General features: G+C 36.2%; 1 protein-coding gene across 1 annotated transcript in view; it reads left to right on the top strand.

Moving 5' to 3' along the window:
- The window catches only part of LOC115443803 (collagen alpha-1(XVIII) chain), a 48,229-nt gene that overhangs the window by 10,084 nt on the left and 13,344 nt on the right, over window positions 1–24,801 (top strand). Inside the window, exons 2-8 of the mRNA XM_030169372.2 lie at window positions 9,783–9,831; window positions 13,601–13,635; window positions 16,752–16,886; window positions 17,148–17,342; window positions 21,692–21,850; window positions 22,772–22,889; window positions 23,197–23,280. Coding sequence (XP_030025232.1) covers window positions 9,783–9,831; window positions 13,601–13,635; window positions 16,752–16,886; window positions 17,148–17,342; window positions 21,692–21,850; window positions 22,772–22,889; window positions 23,197–23,280 — 775 coding nt within the window. The remainder of the gene's footprint in view (window positions 1–9,782; window positions 9,832–13,600; window positions 13,636–16,751; window positions 16,887–17,147; window positions 17,343–21,691; window positions 21,851–22,771; window positions 22,890–23,196; window positions 23,281–24,801) is intronic.

Raw genomic sequence — 24,801 nt, 5'->3', positions numbered from 1 at the left:
CAAAATCTTCTTGTCCAATCGGCATTCAATTCTGCAAGCTATTTGCCCTGCCCACTGCGACTTTAGCTTCTAATCCGATGTGTTATGTCGGTGAATTTCGTTCTTCGGATCTGCTCATTTCTGATTCGATCACGTAGAGAAACATCAAGCATAGTTCTCTCCATAGCTCGCTGATCGACTATGAGTTTCAAAATCTATATATATAAAAATGAATCCCTATTTCCCTTGGTCATGCCATGACGCGTGAACGGCTGGACCCATTTCAATATATATTTTTTTGTTGTGTTTGTTATTTTCAGGAGAAGGTTCTTATGAAAGAAAAAAAATTGCGCGGAGAATTAGAAAATTTAAGAAAACTTAACGATAATATTAATTTTTATATAACTTTCAATTGTTTGAAATAACAGTCAGCGATTGACAGAATGCGCGCTGCAAATCATAGATAAGACGGGATAACGTCTGTCGGGTCAACTAGTTAGTAATAAATTAAGGAAATATCAATAGTCATTATGGTTTGCTATACCTTCTGTGAGAGCATATTAAAAATGACACACTTTCTGTTATTTGATTTTAAATTCGTTATTTTTTTCGAGAATAGTCATGAAACGTGGAATGTAACCCCACCACGATCTAATTTACATTACATTTCATCTATACTAGAATAATAAAGAGGTGAAGTTTGTGAGTTGAGGTTTGTAGGGGCTAATCTCTGAACCTATTGAATCGATTTTGAAAATCTTTTACTAATTGTAAGCTACATTACTCCTGAGTGCTACAGGCTAAATATCCCGTGAATAGATTGAGACTTTGGGAAGGTCATACGTAACTTTTTATCCCAGAAAATTATGTAACGGGTATTTTATCCAGAAAAACTCTGTCACGCGGCGAAACTGCGAGCAATGGTTCGTAATATAATAAAATGAAATTTCGTAAAGACGTTAGGATGTCCTTGATTAATATATTTTAGAGTATTTTATCCCAGAACACCCCAAAGTGGGACATTAATTCAGAGAAAAGTTTACATGACTTACAGTATATAACCTATCTTACAATATATAACTATAGAGGACAATTTAAAAAGAAATATGTGTATATTTCTGATGCTAGCCATAACTCACCACCGATGTCAATGACAAAACGGACGCGTAGTCAGTTGACAAGCGAAATATCGCGGTTCGATTACCACGTTGAAATATGATAACAAAAATGGTTTATACCCAATATGTTATACACTATTACAGTAGAAAACGATGTAGTGTGCTAATTCTTTACTTTTATAGTTTCCACTGAAATAAGACTTAAAATTAGTAGTGCCATTCTGTTCATGCTTTTCTAGACTATAAATATCGGATCGGGGACGCACGCCGCTACGTCTAGACCCCTAAACTCCACATAGGTACTAATCCACTACTGTCTCAAACAATAAACATGAAGTGACACTCGTCCTTAATCCTCAATCCTTTCTTTTAAGGCCGTCAACACACTATGGAATTATGGACAGTTTAAATCATTAGACATCAGGTGAACTACTTGTTCTTTTAATGGCGCTATAATCTTATTTTACTGCGTCTGTGGCATAGTAGTTGACAACGCTCTGATCCCAACTTTTTCTGCTCAAGAACAGACCGGAATTTGAAATTTATATTTGATATGGCGATAGGCCGAGCTTTGTGACGTACCTTGGGAGAGGCCAATGTCCAGTTGTTCACTGCAATGGGCTAACGATAATGATGAAGGCGAGAGGCTTAAACTATCACATCATGGGACGGAACACACATGGCGAAAAGCGGGTGTCCTGGTTGCATCTCTGGCTTGCAAAAACGCGATGTGTGTGAAATTTATTTCACATAAGCTAGTATTATCCCTAATAATCTTTATCGTAATGGAAGTGAGATTGCAGTTCTAAAGTGCAAGTTATGTTCGCGATCCAGTGCATTGGACTGCCCAACCCGATGTTAGCTGATACCCCGTTGTCACGCCACCTAAAACACTATCATTACGAATTAAACAGGTAACTACTTGAAATTTATAGTTTTTGATAGTTTTATGGTCTGTTTGCACACAGGGCCGGGGGTTTATGATATTTAACTACTTTGAAATGGTTCACAAATGCTGAGACGATCGGTCGAAAACGCACATTCTCATGCCATAAATCGGGTTTATTATTATGGTGTATAAATAGTATATTAAAAGATATATATTGTTTTTTTAAACTCAGTATTAGCTATATATTTAAACTTAGTATTAGTCCGTAGTCTGAAATTTTTGCCCGATATGGCGATAGGCTCGCCTCCTATTCCATTATGGGAGGTCATACACACGACGGAAAGTAGGTGCACTATTGTTGGCTCTGCCTACGCCTTCAAGTGGTGTGAGTATTAAACCATTTTATATAGGTATGTGAAAAAACTCCAAATCAGCTGTGATGATGTTTTTATACTTAGAAATATTTAAAACCCTGGGAATGATCATGGGATTCAAATTAAAACTTAACGACTAGATGAGATTAAAGGTATTATATAAAAATTCCAAACTGTTAAATCGTTTCGTTATTTTATTTATTCTTGTAGATTTCACAGATTATGCGTCATAATCATAAACAACAATTAAAAACGTCCTTTTTAAATCTAAGAGCGCACAAATGTATTTACGTTCTACTGCTTTCAATCTAACAGATAGACGAACGCAACCACGATCAAAAACTAGTAAACAAATTCATAAACGAATAATGAAATATAGCCGTGTTTAATCTATTACAAAATTTCCGTGAAAAACTGTAGAGTCACTAGTTGCGTTCCCTATCCGGACACAGCCCGTATATTCCATTACCAGTAAATTCCTTTTCAAAGAAACATCAGACATATCCTTGTATACAGCAATCTGGAACATTCGACAACGACCGGATATTACGAAGTAGACCCACAATCCAATCAATAAACCACTTAAGACCACTACGAACTTTACCTAACCTATATTTTACGTAAAATAAATAACGCCAAGCATCGAAACTACTGCTTGTGGGCACGAAAAAAAGTCATTAGATCGTCGATTACTGTATAATTTTGATTGGAAGAGAAAGACACTGATTATGATTTATAGATATGGACGATTGTGTTGATTTTGGGCAAAATTATTGCTGACAGGCGTTTATGTATTTAATTGTTGTTTGGTGTTTGTGTTTTTGAGGTAATGGCGTCTATTATAAATTATCATTGTCAATGGGATATTTCTGGTCAAAAGCGGCTGAATATAATTATTGAATAAATATTATGAAATAGTACCTGAATGGGCAGGTCACATAGCTCGTAGAACTGATGGCTGTTGGGGCGGAAAAGTTCGGGAGTAGCGACCACGAACCGGAAGACGCAGTGTAGGCAGGCCCCCCACGAAGTCTCAATGGAGGAGGCCTATGTCCAGCAATAGATGATTCCCGGCTGAAATTATGATGATGATGAGTATGAATGTAATGCTGAATCGGTAGGTATTAAAGTATTGGATTTCAAGGTACTTATTAAAATTTATAATCTAATAAACTTAGATTAATTTTGGATAGATTAGATCGACATCAGTTAATTAAAGAAAAGATGTATAATTGTAAAATTTAGTTAGATATTGTAACTGATTTTTTGGACGACCAACACCTACAATGAGGGCTGCGAAGTCTTCGAAACGTTGGGACACAATTCAAATAAAAAACACCGATAAAATCCAAAAACTAATATTATCCCGATATCTAACATTCACGTAAACATAAGAAATCATTATAAAAGAGTAAGGTGATTAATTCATATTTAATAGCCTAAAGCAAAATATGGCAAAAAAGTCGATAGAGGTGCATCAAATGCAAACATACTGTCCCGAGCTTATTTCCGCTCCATTATGTTACAGGTCGTTCATCTTTATAATGGATATAAATCCATTTCCGGACTTATTCCATCTGATTTTCCACAAAAAAATATATCCAAATCGATACGTATACCAATAACGCGAATAATATAACAAGTCTGTATTGCAAATTCGCTCTTGCCAGGGGCGAAATCCAATTAAACTTTACCTAACCTTTAGCATCAAGTTTATACATTATATTAATACAAACAGCTTCCCACACACGCCCACATTGTTTTGAACTTTAAATAAATAGTGCAGTAAAAACCATTTTAACTTGGCTAATACCGATCCGAAATGTTCAGCTAAAGCTACATTGATTGGCGACATACAAATCACTGTGGCCATTTCTAAAGAAATTTGATATTCTGGCTCTTCCCAAAACGAATTTCACGTGACTGGGTATCAATAGCACGTTTCGGCAAATTGTTGCTTCTACCCCGAATTTCGAATTCTGCTTCCTAGAAATCCCTAGAGGTGGCAAACTCGGCTTTGCCGAAATCCTCTTATTAAGCTGATAAACACTGAAATGAGTCGCCCGATGCAAAGAGACATGGGCACATCCGAATTAAATTAATAGTTCGTGACATTGTTACGGAATATAGCTTGAAGCGGTGTTACGCGCCTGTTTTTGATAGTTAAATGATAGATTGGTTCTGAAGATTGTAAAGAGTTTTTATAGCAGCCGGAATAAAATGCCTCGGGTCTTCTATCTCACAGTGAGACAGGGTTAATAGGGACGCACGACCGAACAGGAATGTAACCATTTTATAGCACGATTATGTAACATCATGAGATGGAATATCATACAGAAAGTGGGTGCAATAGTTGCCTCACTGCCTACGCCTTCGGGATAAAAGGCATGAGCGTGTCATAAAATAATTCGAAAAACAAAATATCTGATATTACAACTAGAGTCTTTAAACGTAATTATTAACATTAAAATAGAAAGTGGGCGCACAGTTGCCCCACTGCCTACGCCTTTGGGGATAAAAGGCAAGAGTGTGTCATAAAATAATTCGAAAAACAAAATATCTGATACTACAACTAGAGTCCTTGACCTTAATTATTCAACATTAAAATTTATATCTCTATTCACCCCTTCAGCCAGTTGACGTACGTAAAACCACTGCATATATCGCAGCGACATAGTCGCGAAATAACGACTAAGCTCCTTCAACAAAGATTAAAAAAAAACACTATAAAGCGATACCATAAGCGGTTACTGAAATAGCCATACCTCGAAGAATTCCACTCTTTTCCCTTGACCAATTCTAGCTTGGTAAAATCACACACAATTCCACTTAAGTGTGGGCGGCGGTAATTTACGCTATCGTTTGCTTACTAGTTACTACATGATAGGTGCCACGTATACTACGTAATCATGTTTTATTTCTGCCAAGCCCTGGCAGTAGCTGTAGGAAACTAGTTAAGGACTACTTTTTTTCTGTTGAATTAATTATTTTCTTTCTATTTTCCAGTGTTACCTTTTGACGTTGATCTTCATATATTATAATTTACAGCTTTGGTTATATTATTTAATGATATATGTGGGTTATCTATTCTTATTTAATTTTAGTTATATGTATGTATATGTAATATATTCTGTCTTGTACAATGTACTCAACTGCTATTTCTTTACCCTTCTCTTTCATGCTATGGTTGTCGATAAGAAATTGCTTCGAGTGGTAAACGATACGACCAGCAATAAACAGTAAAAACACCATCCAACGTCTTGTAGAATGGTCACGTCTTTAAATCACCTGTATACTGCTTTGTAATGCAGAAATGTTCAGTTTATAAGCAGTTCCCATTAGGCAAGTGATCAATTTACGTACTTTGGTTTTATAAAGAAATCGTATAAAAAATCTCATTACATGGCTTTCGATGTTATAACAATATCGCTCGAGAAACATGGATTTTCCCGCGGCATAAAACCCCATTTTTGTGAGAATGGTTATTTGTCAAACATCAGGGTAATCGGCTTTTCATATCACGACATCCAGCTTTGTCAGGGAGGGTCATTTGGTACATTTAACTCCGAAACATAATTGCTAGAATCCCCATGGTATAAACCAAAAAATCTTTTGTCACTGTTTTTGTATTTACGATTTTAGTAGCATTTCGAGCAACTTTGTTGGTAATTGGATTAATTGTGACAGGAAACTCGGTATCAGGTATTATCTACTACTAGGCATTGTTCATAAAATATGAGTATAATTAATCTTTTTATTTATACGGGCACAATGACCCGCTGCACCTGATGGTAAGTGAAGTGGGATCCAATAGAAAGTCAATTGACGAGAGATGATTGGCCCTCGACAGTCGACACTATCATGCCGGCTTGTTGGATCCAGATTTACACAGACTGATCCAGGAACCCGACAAACTTACGTGCATCAGTGTGGCGAGTTTTATATCTCATGTATGGTAATAATTTAGGATCAAACACGATGAAAACAATATAGAATACTTTATAGATCTGGATAATGTTGATTGAATTACGGAAAGACTTGACGTAGACCATCAACCAATTAAACTATTCGGTCCAGATATCAAAAAATCTTTCTTAAGATGAATTACGTAACTCGTTGTATTAATATCTTTTCTACCCTTGAAATTATCTTCCAAAGAAAAACTAACAGACAAAATACGAATAAAAGAAATCTAATTCATATACCGTTACCTAATAAATTACTTTTGCTATAAATCCGTTATTGGCATTCAATAAATATTACCTAAAAAACCTTTGTAACGAAATGGAGAAATACAGAACAGCTAATAAATAGAGATCACTGAAGCTGAACAAATAAAGCAATTAATAATTGAGAATTTGCTCGCCTGCCGGGATCAAAAGAAGCGTCATTTATTCAGAAGATACAATTTATTCTAATTTCATAAAATTTTCCTTCAAATAATCTGAATTCAATGAGAAATGTATCAAATATTGACCGATCTCTCTTTTGATTTGTTTTTTCGTTTTGGATTTTTATTTTACATTTCTGGTGCTGTTTTGTGCCTACGTACGTAAGTAACTTAAATAATATGTTATTTAATAAGGCTTTTCCATTACGTGACTCAAAACTTGTATCCATTTTTCCTATAATACACTATGTTGTCAAGGCGATAGATTAAAATTCTCACGTGAAAAGAGAAGCAATAACTCAAACTGATGTATCATAAGCCCCGGATACGTTGAATACGTGTATCGAATGCCATTTATCATGCATAAAATAAAAACTATCGGAGTCCACGTTTCCGCGTCACGCATACTTGCAAAGGAATTTCTCGCTTTAATAGAGATTGATCGATGTATTAACAACGAGCGGACATTCTTTTCTAATACACTTTTTATTTACTCTTTTGTGTATTCGTTGTTTGAATTATAATATTCGATTTTCAAATTAATCGAGTGTAAATTGGTAATAGATTTTTATATCTGGCACACAGATACATAAAGTTCTGAAAAAACACAATTGTGACGTAGGAAGCAATTTAAAACGTCGCATAGACCCTAAACATGTTGCTGAGAATCAATACGCTACTAAATTATTTCAACATCAACGAATCCAGTAATTGTCAGTTTGATTTGGCGTTGATATTCTTGTGCAAGGCGTATAGAACTGTTAGTACAGAAGCTTTGCCTGTCTTCGCGGGTGTACTCCCTGTCGATTTGGAGGCACAGCGTCGCGCCGCTATGTATTACTCAACCAGAGAGGATATGGATAAAAAGTTTCTTATGTCTCGCGAGCTCTTAAGAATCGATAGACTATTTAAACCGTACACTGATGTACACAATGAGTTATTAAATGAATGGCAATGTAGGTGAGACTCGTCTTCGAAAGGGCGTCATTTATATAAATACTTTCCGTACGTTCGCGATCGCCTAATTAAAACTTGGCTAGTAATAGATTACTGTGTATCGCAATTACTTACCGGCCATGGTAATTTTAAGGGTAAACTGTTCTCATTTAGGCTGATTGATTCTCCTGCGTGCCCATGCTCTACACCTGGTTACGAGGTTGAACAATCTGCTCATCACGTACTTTGGGAGTGTGGTCTCTGGCATGAAGAGCGCAACGTCATGTTAAACAGTATGCAAATAACATCTGGGGTTGTATACTACATGGACCTTGTTGGGACTAGACGGAATTTCCGTGCTTTCCGGCGTTTTTGCCATGCCTATTGTAATCAAATCTAATAGCTCATGTGATAGGACCCTTTCATTTAATTTTATCCATGGTGCTTTATAACTAGCTTATCTAGTTGTAAACGTCCCTATCCTTGAGGTTAAATCGCCTCCTTACATCATGATTTTGTCACCGGCATTGCTCTGGAGGGAAGTGGACAATTAATATTTCCAACTCTTCCCTATCTTTCTATTTGATTAATTTCGTTGCGTCATAATGACATATTAGTGTTCCCTGAGACTCGTCCAGCTTCACCGCTCGGTGTCATAAAATGCGTGCCACTGCTGATCCTGGCTTACAGGAGTTGTAGTGGTGGGTGTGAGGGCGGGAAAGTCTCGTAATTGTCAGTTTCGTAGTATCTTGACAGCTTTCAAGTAACCAACAGGCAAAAATAAATCCGCCGAATTATTTTAATTGTTATTTTCGTTTGACTGCCTCGGTGGCGTAGTTGTATTGCACGTCCGGTACAATAGCGCTCTGAGGTCCTGGGTTCGAATCCCGGGTCGGGCAAAGTGATATTTGGGTTTTTCTGCTCAGTATCAGCCCGGAGTCTGGAATTTGTGCCCGATATGGCGATAGGCCCGCCCCCTATCACATCATGGGACGGAACATATTTGGCGAAAAGTGGGTGCCCTAGTTGCGCCTCTGTATACCCCTTCGGGGATAAAATGCGTGATGTTATGTATGTATGTATGTATGTATGTATGTTATTTTCGTCCTTGCAGAAATGAAGGTAGAAGCGCATGTCATTGATATGAAATACCTCAGACGTTTGCAATTACCTAGATCACCGCTAATAAAGGAGTTTTTAATTATCACTAACAGACATTACATCTAAAAGCACGAGTAAATACCTTATTAAAACGTATAATGTTTGTTTGCAGTAATAGCTCCCGTGCGTTTCAAATCGTTCATTATTTTATACGCGAAGATTTTAATTTGTGTGTTCGTTACTTTGCGAGTACGGAGAATTTTTTAATTGCGTTGATATTCTAGCTTTACTATTTTTAATAACGTAATTGACTTCGTGTATGATTGTTATGTTATAAAATATGATAGTTTAATTATTAATGGATGTGGTTGGTAATGGAGATAGCTTTTTTATAAACAGGGTGTTCCAGAAAGTGACGATAGAAGGTAGCAGGAGAAAGATCTGAATATGATGGCACGAATTAAAAACATTGGAGACCCACTTATTCTATTTCTCGAGGTATAAAAAAAAAACAAAAATCTACCCTCACCGACATTTTAGGATAGTAATACTAATGGTTTTAATAGTTTGTAATTATTTTAACTATATACATTGATAGATACCAAGCAAAAAAATATTAAATAAAAAAAAAAAACAAGTTTACTTTTCAAGAAAAATAAGGGAATTAACAATGAAATTACTGTTTAGTAATTAATAGTCAACTCTGGTAAAATATACTGCAAAAAATATTTCTAGACAGTCTAGAAAGTTTAATCAACATTTGGGCCATTTTGTCATTTTGCTTGTAAAACGCTTCAACGCTTAGATATTTTTATTTTAGGATTTTTGGTTCTAAAGATAAACTTCCTGATGCCTTTTTTCGTCACTTTATGGGACAACCTGTATATTCTTAATAATAATTTTAATTAACCCACTTATTAATAATAGTTGACCACGCTATACTTTAGTATAATTATTTTCATAAAACGCAATTATGACGAAGTTTTTATTTGCAGGTAAATCCAGATGAAAACAGGCTACCTGTCGTATCCCATTCCTCACCATGTAAGTATGATATTATTATCGATTCTGGAGTATGCAATAATGTTCTCTAGATACCGTACCAGGCTTCCACTTACCAGTATGAAAAACCGAGGTCAGATAATATTAATCATAATTAAAATTCCTTAAAGGAATATATGCCTTATGTACATTTACTTAAACGATTGAATTTAAGGATATGATATTGATAACTTGATTTTCTATTTTATTAGATTTATATTATTATTATACTTATTCAAATTATTATAACGTTTCCTATAACGATGGTACTTACGGTCCTAAGTTTTGTATTTTGTTTTATAACAATATTGTGAACTATCGCTGGCTGTTCTAATTAAATAAATAAATAACGAGTTGTAAAATTTTTTTTACGTAGGTTAATCATCAGTTGACTATCTCCCGCCTTGGGATGGGCGGGAGGGCGTGTCAGACTTTTACTGACTAAAACCTACGGTGTTCCCATCCTTTGCCTATGTGCCTAGGTCCAAGATCCGGTAGCATTGAGACCTAGGCAGGCACCGGCCCTAAAGGGCCCCGCAAATTACACTGACACTGCTCTTCGAGGCGCGCGTGGAACACTACGCGCCGTACATACGGGCCGTTGGGGTGTTTCGGGCGACGAGCTACCCAATGCTCGTCACCCGACGGTCCGCGCCTACGGAGGCCGACGATCCTCAGCAGACGTTCGACGCCCGCCTCTTGTGCGTCTGCCGTGGCGGATGGGACGTTGGGCGCTTTGGCGCCGTATCCGTTCCGCCACCTCCTTTGCAAGCATCACGTCCTCGCAGAAGGAGGTGACTGCGTCCCACTCTCTCTCGCCCCGGAGCATGGCTTCTACCAGGCCCCGACGCGAGAGGTCTCCGCCACCGATGGCCGTTGTGAGAACACGGCGGTGCTCAGCCCAAGCTGGGCACACCTCCACCGTATGCTCCACCGTGTCCTCCGGCCGATCCGCACAGTAAAACACGCAGGCGTATCCTCCACCCGGATCCGATACAGGTACCTGCCGAAGCAGCCGTGACCGGTCAGTACCTGCGTCGTCCGGAATGAGAGGACGCCGTGACGTCTCGTCAGCCACACCTCGAAGAGGGACTTACTACGCCTACGAGCTACGCCCCGGCTCTGCGCCTCCCCGCGCCACACATACAGTGACGCAAGGACCTTCGCCTCGAGACCCCATGGCGGTAGTCCGGCAAGGAGGCCCGCCGCCTCGCAAGAGATCGTGCGGTATCCCCGTATCAGCCGTATGGCCATCGCTCTTTGTGGCGCGTTCAGAAAGCGGCCTTGCCGCCGCGACACAGCTGCGGACCACACGGGGGCACCGTACAGGGCCATGGACCGCACGACTCAGTTGTAACATTTGAAATTATTCACAACCAGTCGCTCGGTTGCTTTCACGCTACTCTCCATGCAACTAAACTTCAGTCAACTTTGCACTATACATACTCGTTAAAGTCTAAAGCGTTGTTCAGTACGCGTTCTAAAACATTGTAAACACGCATCCTAATCTACACAATACATCAATCACTGTTGATGGCGGAAGCGCGATTTTCCCCTCTACCACATGGGTTTACTTGCTTGGAATAATGTTTGAGTACGTATTTTATGAAATCACTTTTTCATAGAGCATTGTTATCATATTTATGAAATCGGGAAGAAAAGTATTATGAATGTATTTGTGTTTTTCTATGGTCCAGAAACAATATTTTGATAAAAATATTTTGATTATGAAATATACCAGATATTTCTTTATTTATTTATTTATTTCCAACAAAAACATAGTATGTAACAGATACCACTTACAATTTATATGCTCAGTTATAAAATGCACATATAACAAAAATATGTAGTAGTTATATTGAACATTGGTACCCACGATAAGATTTAACTTGTGTTATGGGTACCAAGGCCATTACAAGTTTTGCACAGTTGGTTATATTGCATACAGATAGAACGTGATCTGTGGTATGTTATCCACTTACAACTCCATATAAAAAACAAGACAAGGTAAATTAAAGATCTAAGTAAATTATAAACTAATATATAGCCTCATTACATATATCCATGTGCTTGAGTGCAAGTACCAAGTGTAATTTACATTTAAAGGATCGAAAGTCTCATTAAGCTTTCGGTTTCATCATAATTCAGTGTTTGTAACCATTCATAGACTTTACGTTTACACATGGACTTAGGGAGTGGAAAAATATTGCAGATTTTATTTATTTTATTATAAAGACTAGCTTTTGCTCGCGGCTCCGCCCGCGTTATAAAGTTTTTCAAGCTAAAGTTTTCCGTTATAAAAATAGTAGTTTCCCGGGAGTCTATGTTCTTCCCAGGGTCTCAAACTGTCTCCATACCAAATTTCATCTTAATACGTTGGGTAATTTTTGAGTTTAACACGTAACAGACAGATGCAGCGGGGGACTTTGGTATATTATTTAGAACTTTTAAGTGAAACAATCCCGTCATACATCATTGTTGCATAACTTTAACCGTTTACGCAGCGCAGGCAACGGAAGCTCTCAAAACTCATAATTTTCCCCGTTTTTGCAACATGTTTCATTACTGCTCCGCTCCTATTGGTCATAGCGTGATGATATATAGCCTATAGCACTCCAGGAACAAAGGGCTTATCAACACAAAAAGATTTTTTCAGTTCAAACCGGTAGTTCCTGAGATTAGCCATTACTGCTCCGCTCCTATTGGTCATAGCGTGATGATATATAGCTTATAGCGGTCCACAAATAAAGGGCTATCCAACACAAAACGAATTTTTTGGTTGAAACCGGTAGTTCCTAAGATTAGCCATTACTGCTCCGCTCCTATTGGGTATAGCGTGATGATATATAGCCTATAGCACTCCACGAACAAAGGGCTATCCAACGCAAAAAGAATTTTTCAGTTTGGACCGGTAGTTCCTGAGATTAGCCATTACTGCCCCGCTCCTATTGGGTATAGCGTGATGATATATAGCCTATAGCACTCCACGAACAAAGGGCTATCCAACGCAAAAAGAATTTTTCAGTTTGGACCGGTAGTTCCTGAGATTAGCTATTACTGCCCCGCTCCTATTGGGTATAGCGTGATGATATATAGCCTATAGCACTCCACGAACAAAGGGCTATCCAACGTAAAAAGAATTTTTCGGTTTGGACCGGTAGTTCCTGAGATTAGCGCGTTCAAACAAACAAACAAACAAACAAACAAACAAACAAACAAACAAACTCTTCAGCTTTATATAATAGTGTAGATGACTTCCGATAATTCCATAACATCGCTGAGCAGTTGCAGTATTAGACTTGCAAGTGTGGCAGACTTTGTAGGATCGACGACGTGAGATTGCATTCGTATCAAAATGAAGCGATTTATGCTTCCGCAGAATCGTTTGAAGGACAAATAGCTGTCTCACTGGTAAAACATTGCAATCTGTATATAACATTGTGGATGAATATTTGAAATGCTTAAAGGTCATAACTTTGAGTATAGCCCTTTGTGCTCGTTCCAATTGTAAGAGATATTTATTTTATAGAAGCGATAGGTTATCTAGGTAACGTTATAACGTTATCATTCGACTTTAATAAGTATCAACAACAGCTTGCTATATGGGAAACTAAGCAGAAACAATCATATTTGGTTAGATATTAAATATTATTGATGTAAAATTTGGTTTCATATTAAATATTGATGATCAATAGGGTAAATAAAATTAATATACTGATAAATAAAATAATAGTTCTAATCTCTTTAAAAAATTATGTGATATTTCTTTCAGTTTTCATCGGAGACAAAGGAGAAAAAGGTGACGGTGTAAGTATGAATAATATTACTTCACACTTTATTTCCCAAAAAAATGACGAAAATGAACGAAAAAAATAAAGATATTTTAACATAAGTAACTCTTAACAAAAATACTTTACCTTATAGGCGTGAAACGATCAAACGTTCGTGTTTGATCGCACTAGGCCAGGGTGGTGGACTAAAATACTCAGTAGTAGAGAAGGTCTATGAACAGCAGTGGCCAGCAAGCAATACAGACCTAGTATTATTATAACTCATCAAAAAAGTCCAATTTGGGAAGCACTGGACACTTAATTTTAGCTCCTAAAATAATCATATTCCCAAAATGTATTTTCCTTTCAAAATATAATCAGGGTCTAGGTAATACAAAGTAGGTAAAGCTTTAAAGAGATAATCCTGACCCAGTTGAGAGGATGCCCACGTAGAACGGGATGTAAGATTTGAAAAGGGACTTCACTAATCCAATTTTCTTGAGGTGGAAACGTGTCTGAGGAAAGGAAAAAAATATTGGTATCTCACACTAACACTACTATTTTTATACTGATGAGCCTTATAAAAAATAGGATTAGATGCATTTTCGTTAGTTTGTTAAAGTTCTATGAAATATAGAATTAAATAGCAAATTTTGCGATAAAATTTAAGAAAAATGATGGGAACAAAAGAGGCTTATAAAACTTCAGAAAGACATGCCGAAATAATTCCAATGATCTTTAGAGAAATTCTTCGTTGATAGATATTGTATTTGATTTATATAGCATTTACTATCAGACCCGAATTTGCTGGTGGTAGGATATATTTTATATCCACCCAGATCGCGACAAGGTGTTCAAACCCGCTATAGACGCCTATGTAAGTGTTTCGTGTTCCGGGTTCAGCCTGTGTATATCTAGTTACATAGACTTTCCCGCCCTCACACCCACCACTACAACTCCTGTAAGCGAAGATTAGCAGTGGCACGCATTTTATGACACCGAGCAGTGAAGTGAGCTCGGCGAGTCTCAGGGAACACTAATATGTCATCTAGTTACTTGTGTTGACTGTCAAGGGGTAATCATCTCTCGTCAATCGGCATTTTATTGGACCTGACTTCACTTACCATCAGGTGCAATAGGGACGCTGTCCCGGGTCAGTATAAAAAAAAAAAACTTACTCGCCAAATAAATAAATTTCAGAAACCCGATTCAAACGCAACATAGTTTACGCTGATTTCGATCACAACTGTTTCATCTTATAGACCCGAAAACATATATGTATACCCGAAAACATACGTTCACGTTAGTGTCTCATAAATCTCGTATAATATTCAAATAAATCGTACACATGCCTGCGTGAAGACTAACAGTTTTATTCGAACATTATTCCCAGGTTTTGTGAGATACACCACATTTGTGTAATATTTTACTATATATTTATCACGTTATGTTAATATATGGATCGATACTTGATTTTACTTATTTATTATCTACATTGTACCTAATTTTACAGTGCAGTTCAAATATGCCTGTTACGTGTCTAATGGTTAGCCAGACTCACACCTAATTTTGCTGGAAGATACGCAATGTGATTTGATTATAATGTATAAATAAGATGCATGCAGAGAAATACGTGGCGCGCTTTAAGCGTATCAGATATGGATTAATACGAAGTCATTATTTTATTGTTGGATCAGGTAGTAGCACAAACCTAACACTGAGACGAAATACGAGAAGGGACATGACGTTCACAATATCAAGCCTTATTCGTAACTAAATTATGTAGCAAAATTGTTTCCTTCAGTTTGGTAAATTACTGCGTGCGAGAGATGACGTCATTATTTTACATTAAAATGGCAGTCTAAGGGTAGGTGACAATGAAGACGAACCCATCCGGCCCGTAAAGGAAGCTGGGCTCTCAAACGCTCACATGAGCCCATTCATTTTACATCTAGGCGTATTGTGGAACGCTTTAAATGATAAAGACGGTTTCGGGAGAGAATATCCTCTCAGGTACTTGTGTGACCTGGTTTCGGTTCAGTGCCTTTAGGCATTAGGGTCTTTCTTAAAATTTGAAAGGACTTAATACAATTTTTTGTTGATTTCGTTTTGAAATATAATTATTTCTGAGTTGTCAACTTGAGTTGTCAACACTATTATGAAAAGAGAGCCATTGAAGCTGCTTGTAGCAAAAAGTTGGGTTAAGTTTTTAGATAGAAGACGATTGATGATCGAGACCCCTTGTTGTGAAAATAATAATTAAAAAGCTTAAAATAAATATTAAACAAAAAAGTATATAATCCTCGACACAAAAAAAAAACATTAAAACATTTTATCACTTTTTTAAGACTTTTTTCCGTCGATGGTTATTTAGATTTTTTATTTATGCTTAGAGAAAGGTTTACGTGGACAAACCAGCGGTTAAAAAACAATTCAATCGAATAGATTTAGTATTTCTATTTCAAAATCTAAATTGTTAGTCATTACACATTTATAACTTACATAAACTGCCTATTATTCTTGCCCTTGAGGGTTTTCGACCGACGCATGTGTCGTGAACATGTTCAATATTAACAACTCTCAGTACGTGAAGGTAATAGGGCCTAATAAAATTCTAAATTGAGGTATATTACACAATGTATTTAATAACTTATTTAGCAAAGGAGATTAATAAAAGTTTCGTGACGAAGTCGTAGGTAGCAAGTTCGTACGGCTGGTTTATAGAAAATATAATTTCAATGCTTTAATGCAAAATGGAATCTTAAGCCAGATTTCCAGAGTCTTGGCGCAATTTAAATGGATAGAAACTGCTAAAGAACCCGCGCAAGTAAATGACATACTATAAGTGTTACTGACTTAAGTTGGCTGATGTCGTATGAAAATGACTGCGAATAAAAAGTTATGGTCTGTGGTCTATTATAATTTTTAACAAGTAGTTGATTGCGACTTCATCTGCATTAGACCCTTCCTGGGATAAAAATTATTTTCTTCAATTCTAAAGACTTCTAGGATAAAAAGCTTATGTGTCCTTTAAAAAAAGGTCTACCTACGTGCCAAATTTCATCTAAATCCATTCAAACGATTCTACGATACTTCTCACAACATCTGAAAATCACAAAATTACACATTAATATTCACAATCACTTTCAACAGACGGTGCTGGGTGTATGCAGATGCAGTTTAAACGACATATCCCAGATTCTGGAAATTATGCCAGAACTGAGGGGTCCACCGGGATCCCCTGGGCCTACAGGTGCCGACGGTACTACGGGTGCTCCAGGCAAAACGGTAATTACGGTGGTAAAATAAACTGCGATGAACGAGTAATCTAAGGGAATAAAGCTAATATAGAATACAACACTATTTATTATTTTGATATCAAATAGAATAATGATTAACTCGATTCACTCGATTACCTTTGTCATGTATTATTTACGCGACGTATAGAATGATGACTAGTTTCAACAAATTGTTATTCATCATTTAAATATACTAGTATAACTTTGTTCACAAAAAATGTTACATATTTAATTATATTCATTTGCACAGGGTCAAATCGGTGAGCCAGGACCGCCTGGGCCTCCAGGGTCGAAAGGAGACCGGGGTGAAAGAGGGGAGGTCGGGTCACCAGGTACTGAAGGACAACCGGGGCCCAAAGGTGATCCAGGATTGGATGGTTCAACGGGACCCCAGGGACCACCTGGCCCTCCGGGACCTCCTGGACCTCTGACATCAGCACTCATGGTAAGTTTTTACGTAATCGTTATATATAAGTAATAAGCTAACAAATTTAGAAGAAATGTGAACTGGATATATAAATGTAGTAAAATTGTGTATGGAAATATGTATTACAATCAACTACCAAAAATTCTTACCCACGTATATAAATATTAGATCCCTTTTCATTTAATGAGATCAAGAAATATATCGAAGTTTTCACAACAATTATTTCTCCTGTACTTATTGTAAATAATATTCAAGTGCTAGTACGAAAAATTAACATCTCATAGAATATTTCAAGTCCCAATAACCCTTAAAGTAATTAATTCTAAAACTCTTCGCAAAGCCGTAAAAGTGCGGCTTCATAATAATTAAGGCTCATTAAGCCACAACGATTGGAACTCATTAAATTAAATTGGAAACTGAAAGAATAGCGAGCTTCGTAGTTGATAGACATAACAAACTGTTTAACTCCTTTGTTCAGATGCGAAACTGATAAACTTGCCTTTGTTTGGAGCAAATAATTTTCCCAATAAGTAGGTATTAACAACATAGAAAGATAGTGACATTAAAATCGAAATTTGACTCGTTATTTCCTAAAATTACTTAAAGATATGCAGCTAAATTTATATACATATATAAAAATGAATCCCTATTTCCCTTGGTCACGCCATCACGCGTGAACTGCTGGAGCGAGGGACCGCTAGGAGAAGGTTTTTATGAAAGAATAAATTAAAAAAATTGCGCAAATTTAAGAAAACTTAACGAAAATATTAATTTTATATAACTGTCAATTGTTTGAAATAACTGTCAGCGATTGACAGAATGCGCGCTGAAAATTCATAGTTAAGACGGGACAACATCTGTCGGGTCAGCTAGTAGCCAATAAACAGCAATACTACCTTGAAATAGCAAAACTTCGCGTGGTAATGTTCCGCTATCATCACCCTGGATATTAATATATTGAGTAGTCATTTTCACTATCTGTATTATGCTTAAAGTTAGCCATTTAATAAAAGAGATAAAGTGATAAGAAAGATGTGCTACCTACAAAATAATTTATATTTTAACGTTTGTGAGAATTGTATTGTCTAATCTAACGCAATACAAATAGTCATAGACTTTAAACAAGAAACCTATTTAATTTTAGAGCTCTCAAATCCAAAATAATTATGTTGCTCCACCAAGAGATTACTTATTAAAATTCCTTTTGTATTGTCTGCCAGACGTTTTATAATTATTTCGTAGAATAATATTTTATAGTTAATTTAAATAACATTGCCTGTATTCATTGTATAAACTTTATAGCTATTTTATTTTCATTATTAATTCTTTTTATATTTTCTTAAAGATTACAGTTTATCTTACTAGTTTACAGTTCACTTTTCGCATTGGCTTTAATGACCTAAAATGTTATCTTTTATTCTAATTATTATGATCACCCAGGTTCTTTCTAATATTTCAATTGAAGCATATCAGAATCTTTACTATTCGGAAATGTATGAACTGGTCGGTAAATTTTTGCGACATCAATAACAATTCAGTCATGTTAAAGTACTTTAGAATAATTATGATAAAAACTATGAACAACTACAAACCTAGCAAGTTAATGGCGATTCCTATCGTATAAATTTATGTTTTTTTGGTCACTTACCATCATATTACTCGTTGACTCGTTTGCCTTTCTTAAATAAATTGACGTTAAGTCAATGTCACCCTTCATGTCAATAAACAATCATGTATAACAAACATTAGAACCCATTATTTTGTGTAAAGTCTAGCTCCAAACCAAATAAACAATTCATTTGTGTTGTCAGTCAAGAAATGAAATCAAATAAAAATATAATGAACTAATATTTTGACTAGACGTGGAGAATAAATAAAAATTGAAGTATTCCATGCTGAACTACGATACTAAAGCTTCTTAGTGGGTATCTAACATACAGTGACTCATCGTCCTAAAACTCAGACTTGAAAGAAATATTTGTAGATCTTACAAATATTTACCTCAGTACAATCATGAAATACATCGATGGCTCTTAAGTAAAGTAAACTATCGTATCTGGAAAATATTAAATTATCGTATTTTTAAAAGTTTTTTTTAATCACTTTGGTAGTAATCAATACCTAGATAACCAAAAGCTAAAGAAGTGAAAACCTTTATTTTTTTAGATACGATAGTTTACTTAGGAACCTTCGACATGTATCTTCTTGTTTCAAATAACAGCTCTTCGGTCTTAGCACCACGGGTGCTGGTAGAGAATAAAGTGATCACGAAATTATTCACTATACTTTGTTAGTATTAGATGGTAATCTCATATTTCTGTTACTGAGTGTATAAATATACACATTACACAGCTAATTCAGTTTAATGACCAGAAAAATAAAATAAGTACAAATATATTTGTAAATCGTGATTTAAAAATAAACTTGCGTGTTTAATGTTTGAAGTTAAAATTGTAATACGATTTACGAGTTACCTCCGTAGCGTGTTTACTCTTTGTTAATGATACTCCATTCAAATCGGGTAATATTTAGAATTTATTGAAAATAATAATATAATATTTTGAAGTGCGGACATCTATGGGAACATTAAAACATGATAGGACTTTCAATACTCACACCTAGATAGCTGCTTTATGTTTCTTTATATTATATGTTTCGATTTTGTTTTCATACTTGAACACAGATGGTGTGATATTCACAAGACATTCATCTTAGTATAAGATACGTTAGACGATTCATAAGTTCTCAGTACTTTGAGATCTCAAGCCTCATTTCATACAACACGCTGTGCCAGTGTTTTCTGTGTCACGTCGTTTCTATCCGCATTGCGGATTCGGTTTGAATCCGTGTAAACATACCTTTTTACTCAATCTGCTTAATCCGATGATTAGATTTTGGATAAAATATTCATTTTGTTACCATACCAGATTTTGCACGCGGTACTCCTTGCTTGGAATTTGATTCATACATACATTATATTATAAATTCGAAATAATTCAGATTGTCTGACTCTTCATTACGCTAGCACTGTTGCATTACTGAACCGATTTTGATGAAATTTTATGTGATAAAAGTTTGAGATCCTGGAAGTCCTTTTTATCCTGAAAACTTTATCACGCGGGGGAGATGTAAGCAAAATACTAGTAATAAAATATATTTTAAAATTCTGTTCTTGAGTATCAAGCTTTCTCCGTAGATATCGAAATTTCATGAAAATCAGTTTAATGTTTAACTATGACTGCGAAATATATAATTATTTCGCATTATATTAATATCGAATTCCACTGAAGATAGACTCACACTCTCTGAATGTCATACAATTTTGTAAGTGATAGAACTTCGCTATTATGCAGACTGTATTGTCTGAATAAATGGATCGGTTCGACAATACCTCTGTCAGGAAGCCGATATGACAGCTTTGCAATTGCGTTCCGTATGGTCAGTGACAGTTGCTGGTTGCCAACTCCGGTATCAAACGATTGTTTTTTTATTTACATTTTTATGTACTACTAGATGACCCGACAGACGTTGTCCTGTCTTAACTATGTATACGTGCGCATTCTGTGTGATCGTTGACAGTTATTTCAAACCACTGACAGTTATGTGAAATTAATATTGTCGTTAAGTTTTCTTGAATTTTCTAATTTTCCGCGCAATATTTTGAATTTTTTTCTTTCATAAGAATCTTCTCCTGACAATAACAAACAACAAAAAAAATTGTGAAATCGGTCCAGCCGTTCACACGTGATGCCGTGAACAAGGGAAATAGGGATTCATTTTTATATATAGATAAGAGATTGGCAAATAAGCTAGGTTGCTTATTGGTAAGAGGCAATCGCTCATTAATATCTGTACTGGTAGAACTGTCTTTGCGTCCTCAACTTAAATCTTCTTTAAAGAGGAAGTATTAGAATTAGAAGAGGGTATTTACTGGCGAGTCTAGCTTATTGCGAATGAAAATGTCTGTGCTGTTTCACTCTGGTTAGATTTATTAATAGGATATATACAGACAACAGATATTTTTTTACATAGAGTTACATTCATAACAGGCAACATAATCGGGTGTCCATTTACTCTATTGTACACAGCATTCAAATTCAAATTCAATCAAATTACACAGCTTCGTAGGAAAAATCTTAGTTCTATATAGTTTAAACTCTAATAATAACAACAAAACTATATGTGATGCAGTCCAGCACAATCTCGGTCTATTCAGTCTGACAAAGGTGTAAAAACAACTTCCTTGGCTTTGTCTCTACCGATTATAAAAAAAGATGTCTGTTTTCGAGTTTTACTTTAAAAACAGTGAAACCATAATAAACTAGATCATTACACATGTCTCATAAAATAATTGTCACTTTACGCAGGAAGCAACGGGATTATACGGGCCTAGTAATCCAGGAATCCCGGGTCCTCAAGGCGAACGAGGTCCGATGGGTCTCCCGGGCCCGCAGGGGGAACGAGGCTATCCCGGGAATAAGGGAGAGAGGGGATTACAAGGATCCAAGGGCGACAAAGGCGAACGGGTGAGTTTCTTGAATATGATTACGCGGGATTGTTTGGGTCATTTAAGTGTTTATGTAAATCGGAAGGAGTTTGGAGCTTAGTACGAAGATAATTGTATAGTTGAGCCGCTTAATGATTTACGAGAAGGATTAGGTGGTAATTAAAATATTTTAACGTAATTGTACTTGTCTACCTTTTTTGAAGAAATTCAGGGTCATTTTTACATTGCAGTAACGAATGAAACCACGTACTTATCTTCTTAAAAATAATTTTTTGTCATCAGTTATTGTAGCCATAGATATAAAATGCTAAAGTGAAAGTTTCAAACCAAATAAATATGAATAAAAAGTTATTTTAATGCCACTACTTCTACATGAGGAAAATTTGTCAGAGCGGAATCATATTTTCAGACAGAAATACACTTACACACCTCATTCGCACTAAACTACAAAATTATCATAAAACTAAAATCGGAATTTTGGCGAAAATATTTTTTTATTCATGTTTCGTACAATGTTAGCATAGGTAAAGACGAACGAGTATATGGTTTCATTTAGTAACCCAATGTACAAATGACTATTTATATTAAACCAAGAATGATTACATTTTATGATTAAATTTGTTTTTTATGTTTAACGCATAAAAATAAGTATAAATAAATAAAATTAAACGGGAATGAGATGATAACACGTTACAATATGCATGACATATTTAATTTTTATATTCTGTATGATTACAACATTGTATGCATGACATTATTCTGATCATCAATTTTATACAGCACTAACATGACCATTACAAAACTTACCTAAATCAAAATAAAATCCGTAACTTATTTACTACCTACAAGTAATAAACCGGGACTTACGCAATAACTGCCGGTTTGACCCTCGTAACGCGATGTTATGTTACCTTTGACCCTAAGCATATAACTCTATTAGGGGTACGTGGGCCCCAGAGGCCCCCACGGCGCTAAGGGAGAGCGGGGACAGACGGGCCGCGACGGCTCCCCAGGACTCCCCGGCGCGCACGGCCGCCCCGCAGAAAAAGGAGAAAAAGGTAACGAATTAACTCAACCATCAAATTTTATGTTACACTATACCCTATATTTACTGGAGTAACGCGTTCGCAAGATTTTTAAGGGTTTATAGTAACGATTTGGAAAATCTTTATTTTTTTCCCTTCTTACCCTTAGGATTGCTTTCTTGGTGCTCGCATAAAACTTATTTATTATTACCGTTCCTTTTACGATCAACTGGAGAGTTTTGTTTCATTTTTATTGTCGAAAACATACATATTTCATATTACTTCCCACCTGTTCGAATTAAACGGATTGCTTAAAATATAATTTTTTTTTATTATTTAGGTGCTCGGGGTCTACCTGGACCGCCAGGTCTACCGATGCCTGTTGTATCAGAGAATTCGGTTTCGGGTGATATAACTCGCACTGGTGAGTGAAGCATACATTATTTTATGTCGAAACATTGACTGCCTCGGTGGCGAAGTTGTACTGCATGCGCAGTGCAGCAGCGCTCTGAGGAGCTGGGTTCGAATCCCGGGTCGGATAAATGATATTTGGGTGTCTCTGGTCAGTATCAGCCCGGGTAGCGCGGTAGGCTCACCGCCATACATGGCGAAAAGTGTTCTGGTTGCCTGATGTGTGCGTGTGTGAAACATTCTGTGTCGGGATAACTTCGATGGGAGATTTCACACGCAAGATTGAGTTTTAATAGGACTACCGATCTGTTTGTTTTTGTTGCCAAGAATTGTATTGATACTTAATATTAATTTGTTTCGCGATACAAATACATTCAGGTGTACCAAATCGGATCCACCATAATTTTATCTTTCCTTTTTTTATTGGTTTGAATAACAGGAAGAGCTTACCGTTCGCCTGATAGTAAACAATACGACCGTTTGCTTGGTATTCGTCTGCGCTCGCCATCCTGCGACATGACATATTAAGTCTTATTACATCCAGTAGTTACACTGGCTACAGTGTCCTTCAAACCGGAACACAACAGTGACTACACACTGCTGTTTACCGGTAGCAATAGATATTACTATAGTACCTACCCAGGCGATACCCTCACATATGAGAGATCTGCTACCAGTAAAGTACTTCGTGGTACAGCCAACAAAATGTACTATTTAAGTACAACAGGAATAACCGTATACCGATAACCGTATTATCTTACCGGAACTCGAGTCCACATGTATGCGAGGTAATGTGAGATATTAATATCATATTCAGGAACTAACATAGAATCTAATTAGAAACCGTATAATTAATTTTGCTCAAGTTCACCGGCGCTCAGAGTTCATTTTACGCGAACTATTAAGCTAATAAAACTTCTATTGTTAGACCAATAGACAATAATTTGCTCTGTCTATGAAACCGTGATAATTTACCTTTAACACGCTGATGTTAGGTTCTTCAGGAATTATAAAAGTAAAAGCTATGAATAGGTTCGAATGCAAATGTCATTAAAGTATTTCATTACAAAAGTAACAATAAATTTATTACTAAAAAGAACAAGCCACAAGTTATGTCATCGCCATATAATTATTCAAACAAACGAAGCATTTTTTTTAAAACGGTAAATTAAAAGCAAACACAAAACGCATTTAACCGTACCCGCGAAGTAGACGAAAAGCTATTATGAGTTTTCCATTATTAGAGCAACAAACAAATATTTAATTTCTATAACTCCACGTACGGAGGGGTCAGGAAAAATAATTACCGTTCAAAACTCATACGAGAAACAACCTTCGTTTCCAACTCACTAATTACATTACCATTTCACTTCCAAAACTTGCTCAACCCATTTGGAATATTTGTGTTTAGGTCGTGTTTACAATAACGTTTACTTTCGATTGTCAGTATTGTGTTGATTGAGATATGTATACATTTATCCGTTCGATATATAATTAGCGTCAGAAAAAGTAATGAAAAAAAAATCCACGCGAT

The sequence above is a fragment of the Manduca sexta genome, chromosome 15 (assembly GCF_014839805.1).
Source record: "Manduca sexta isolate Smith_Timp_Sample1 chromosome 15, JHU_Msex_v1.0, whole genome shotgun sequence".
NCBI classification, from domain to species: domain Eukaryota; kingdom Metazoa; phylum Arthropoda; class Insecta; order Lepidoptera; family Sphingidae; genus Manduca; species Manduca sexta.
This window is presented reverse-complemented; position numbering and strand designations above follow the sequence as displayed.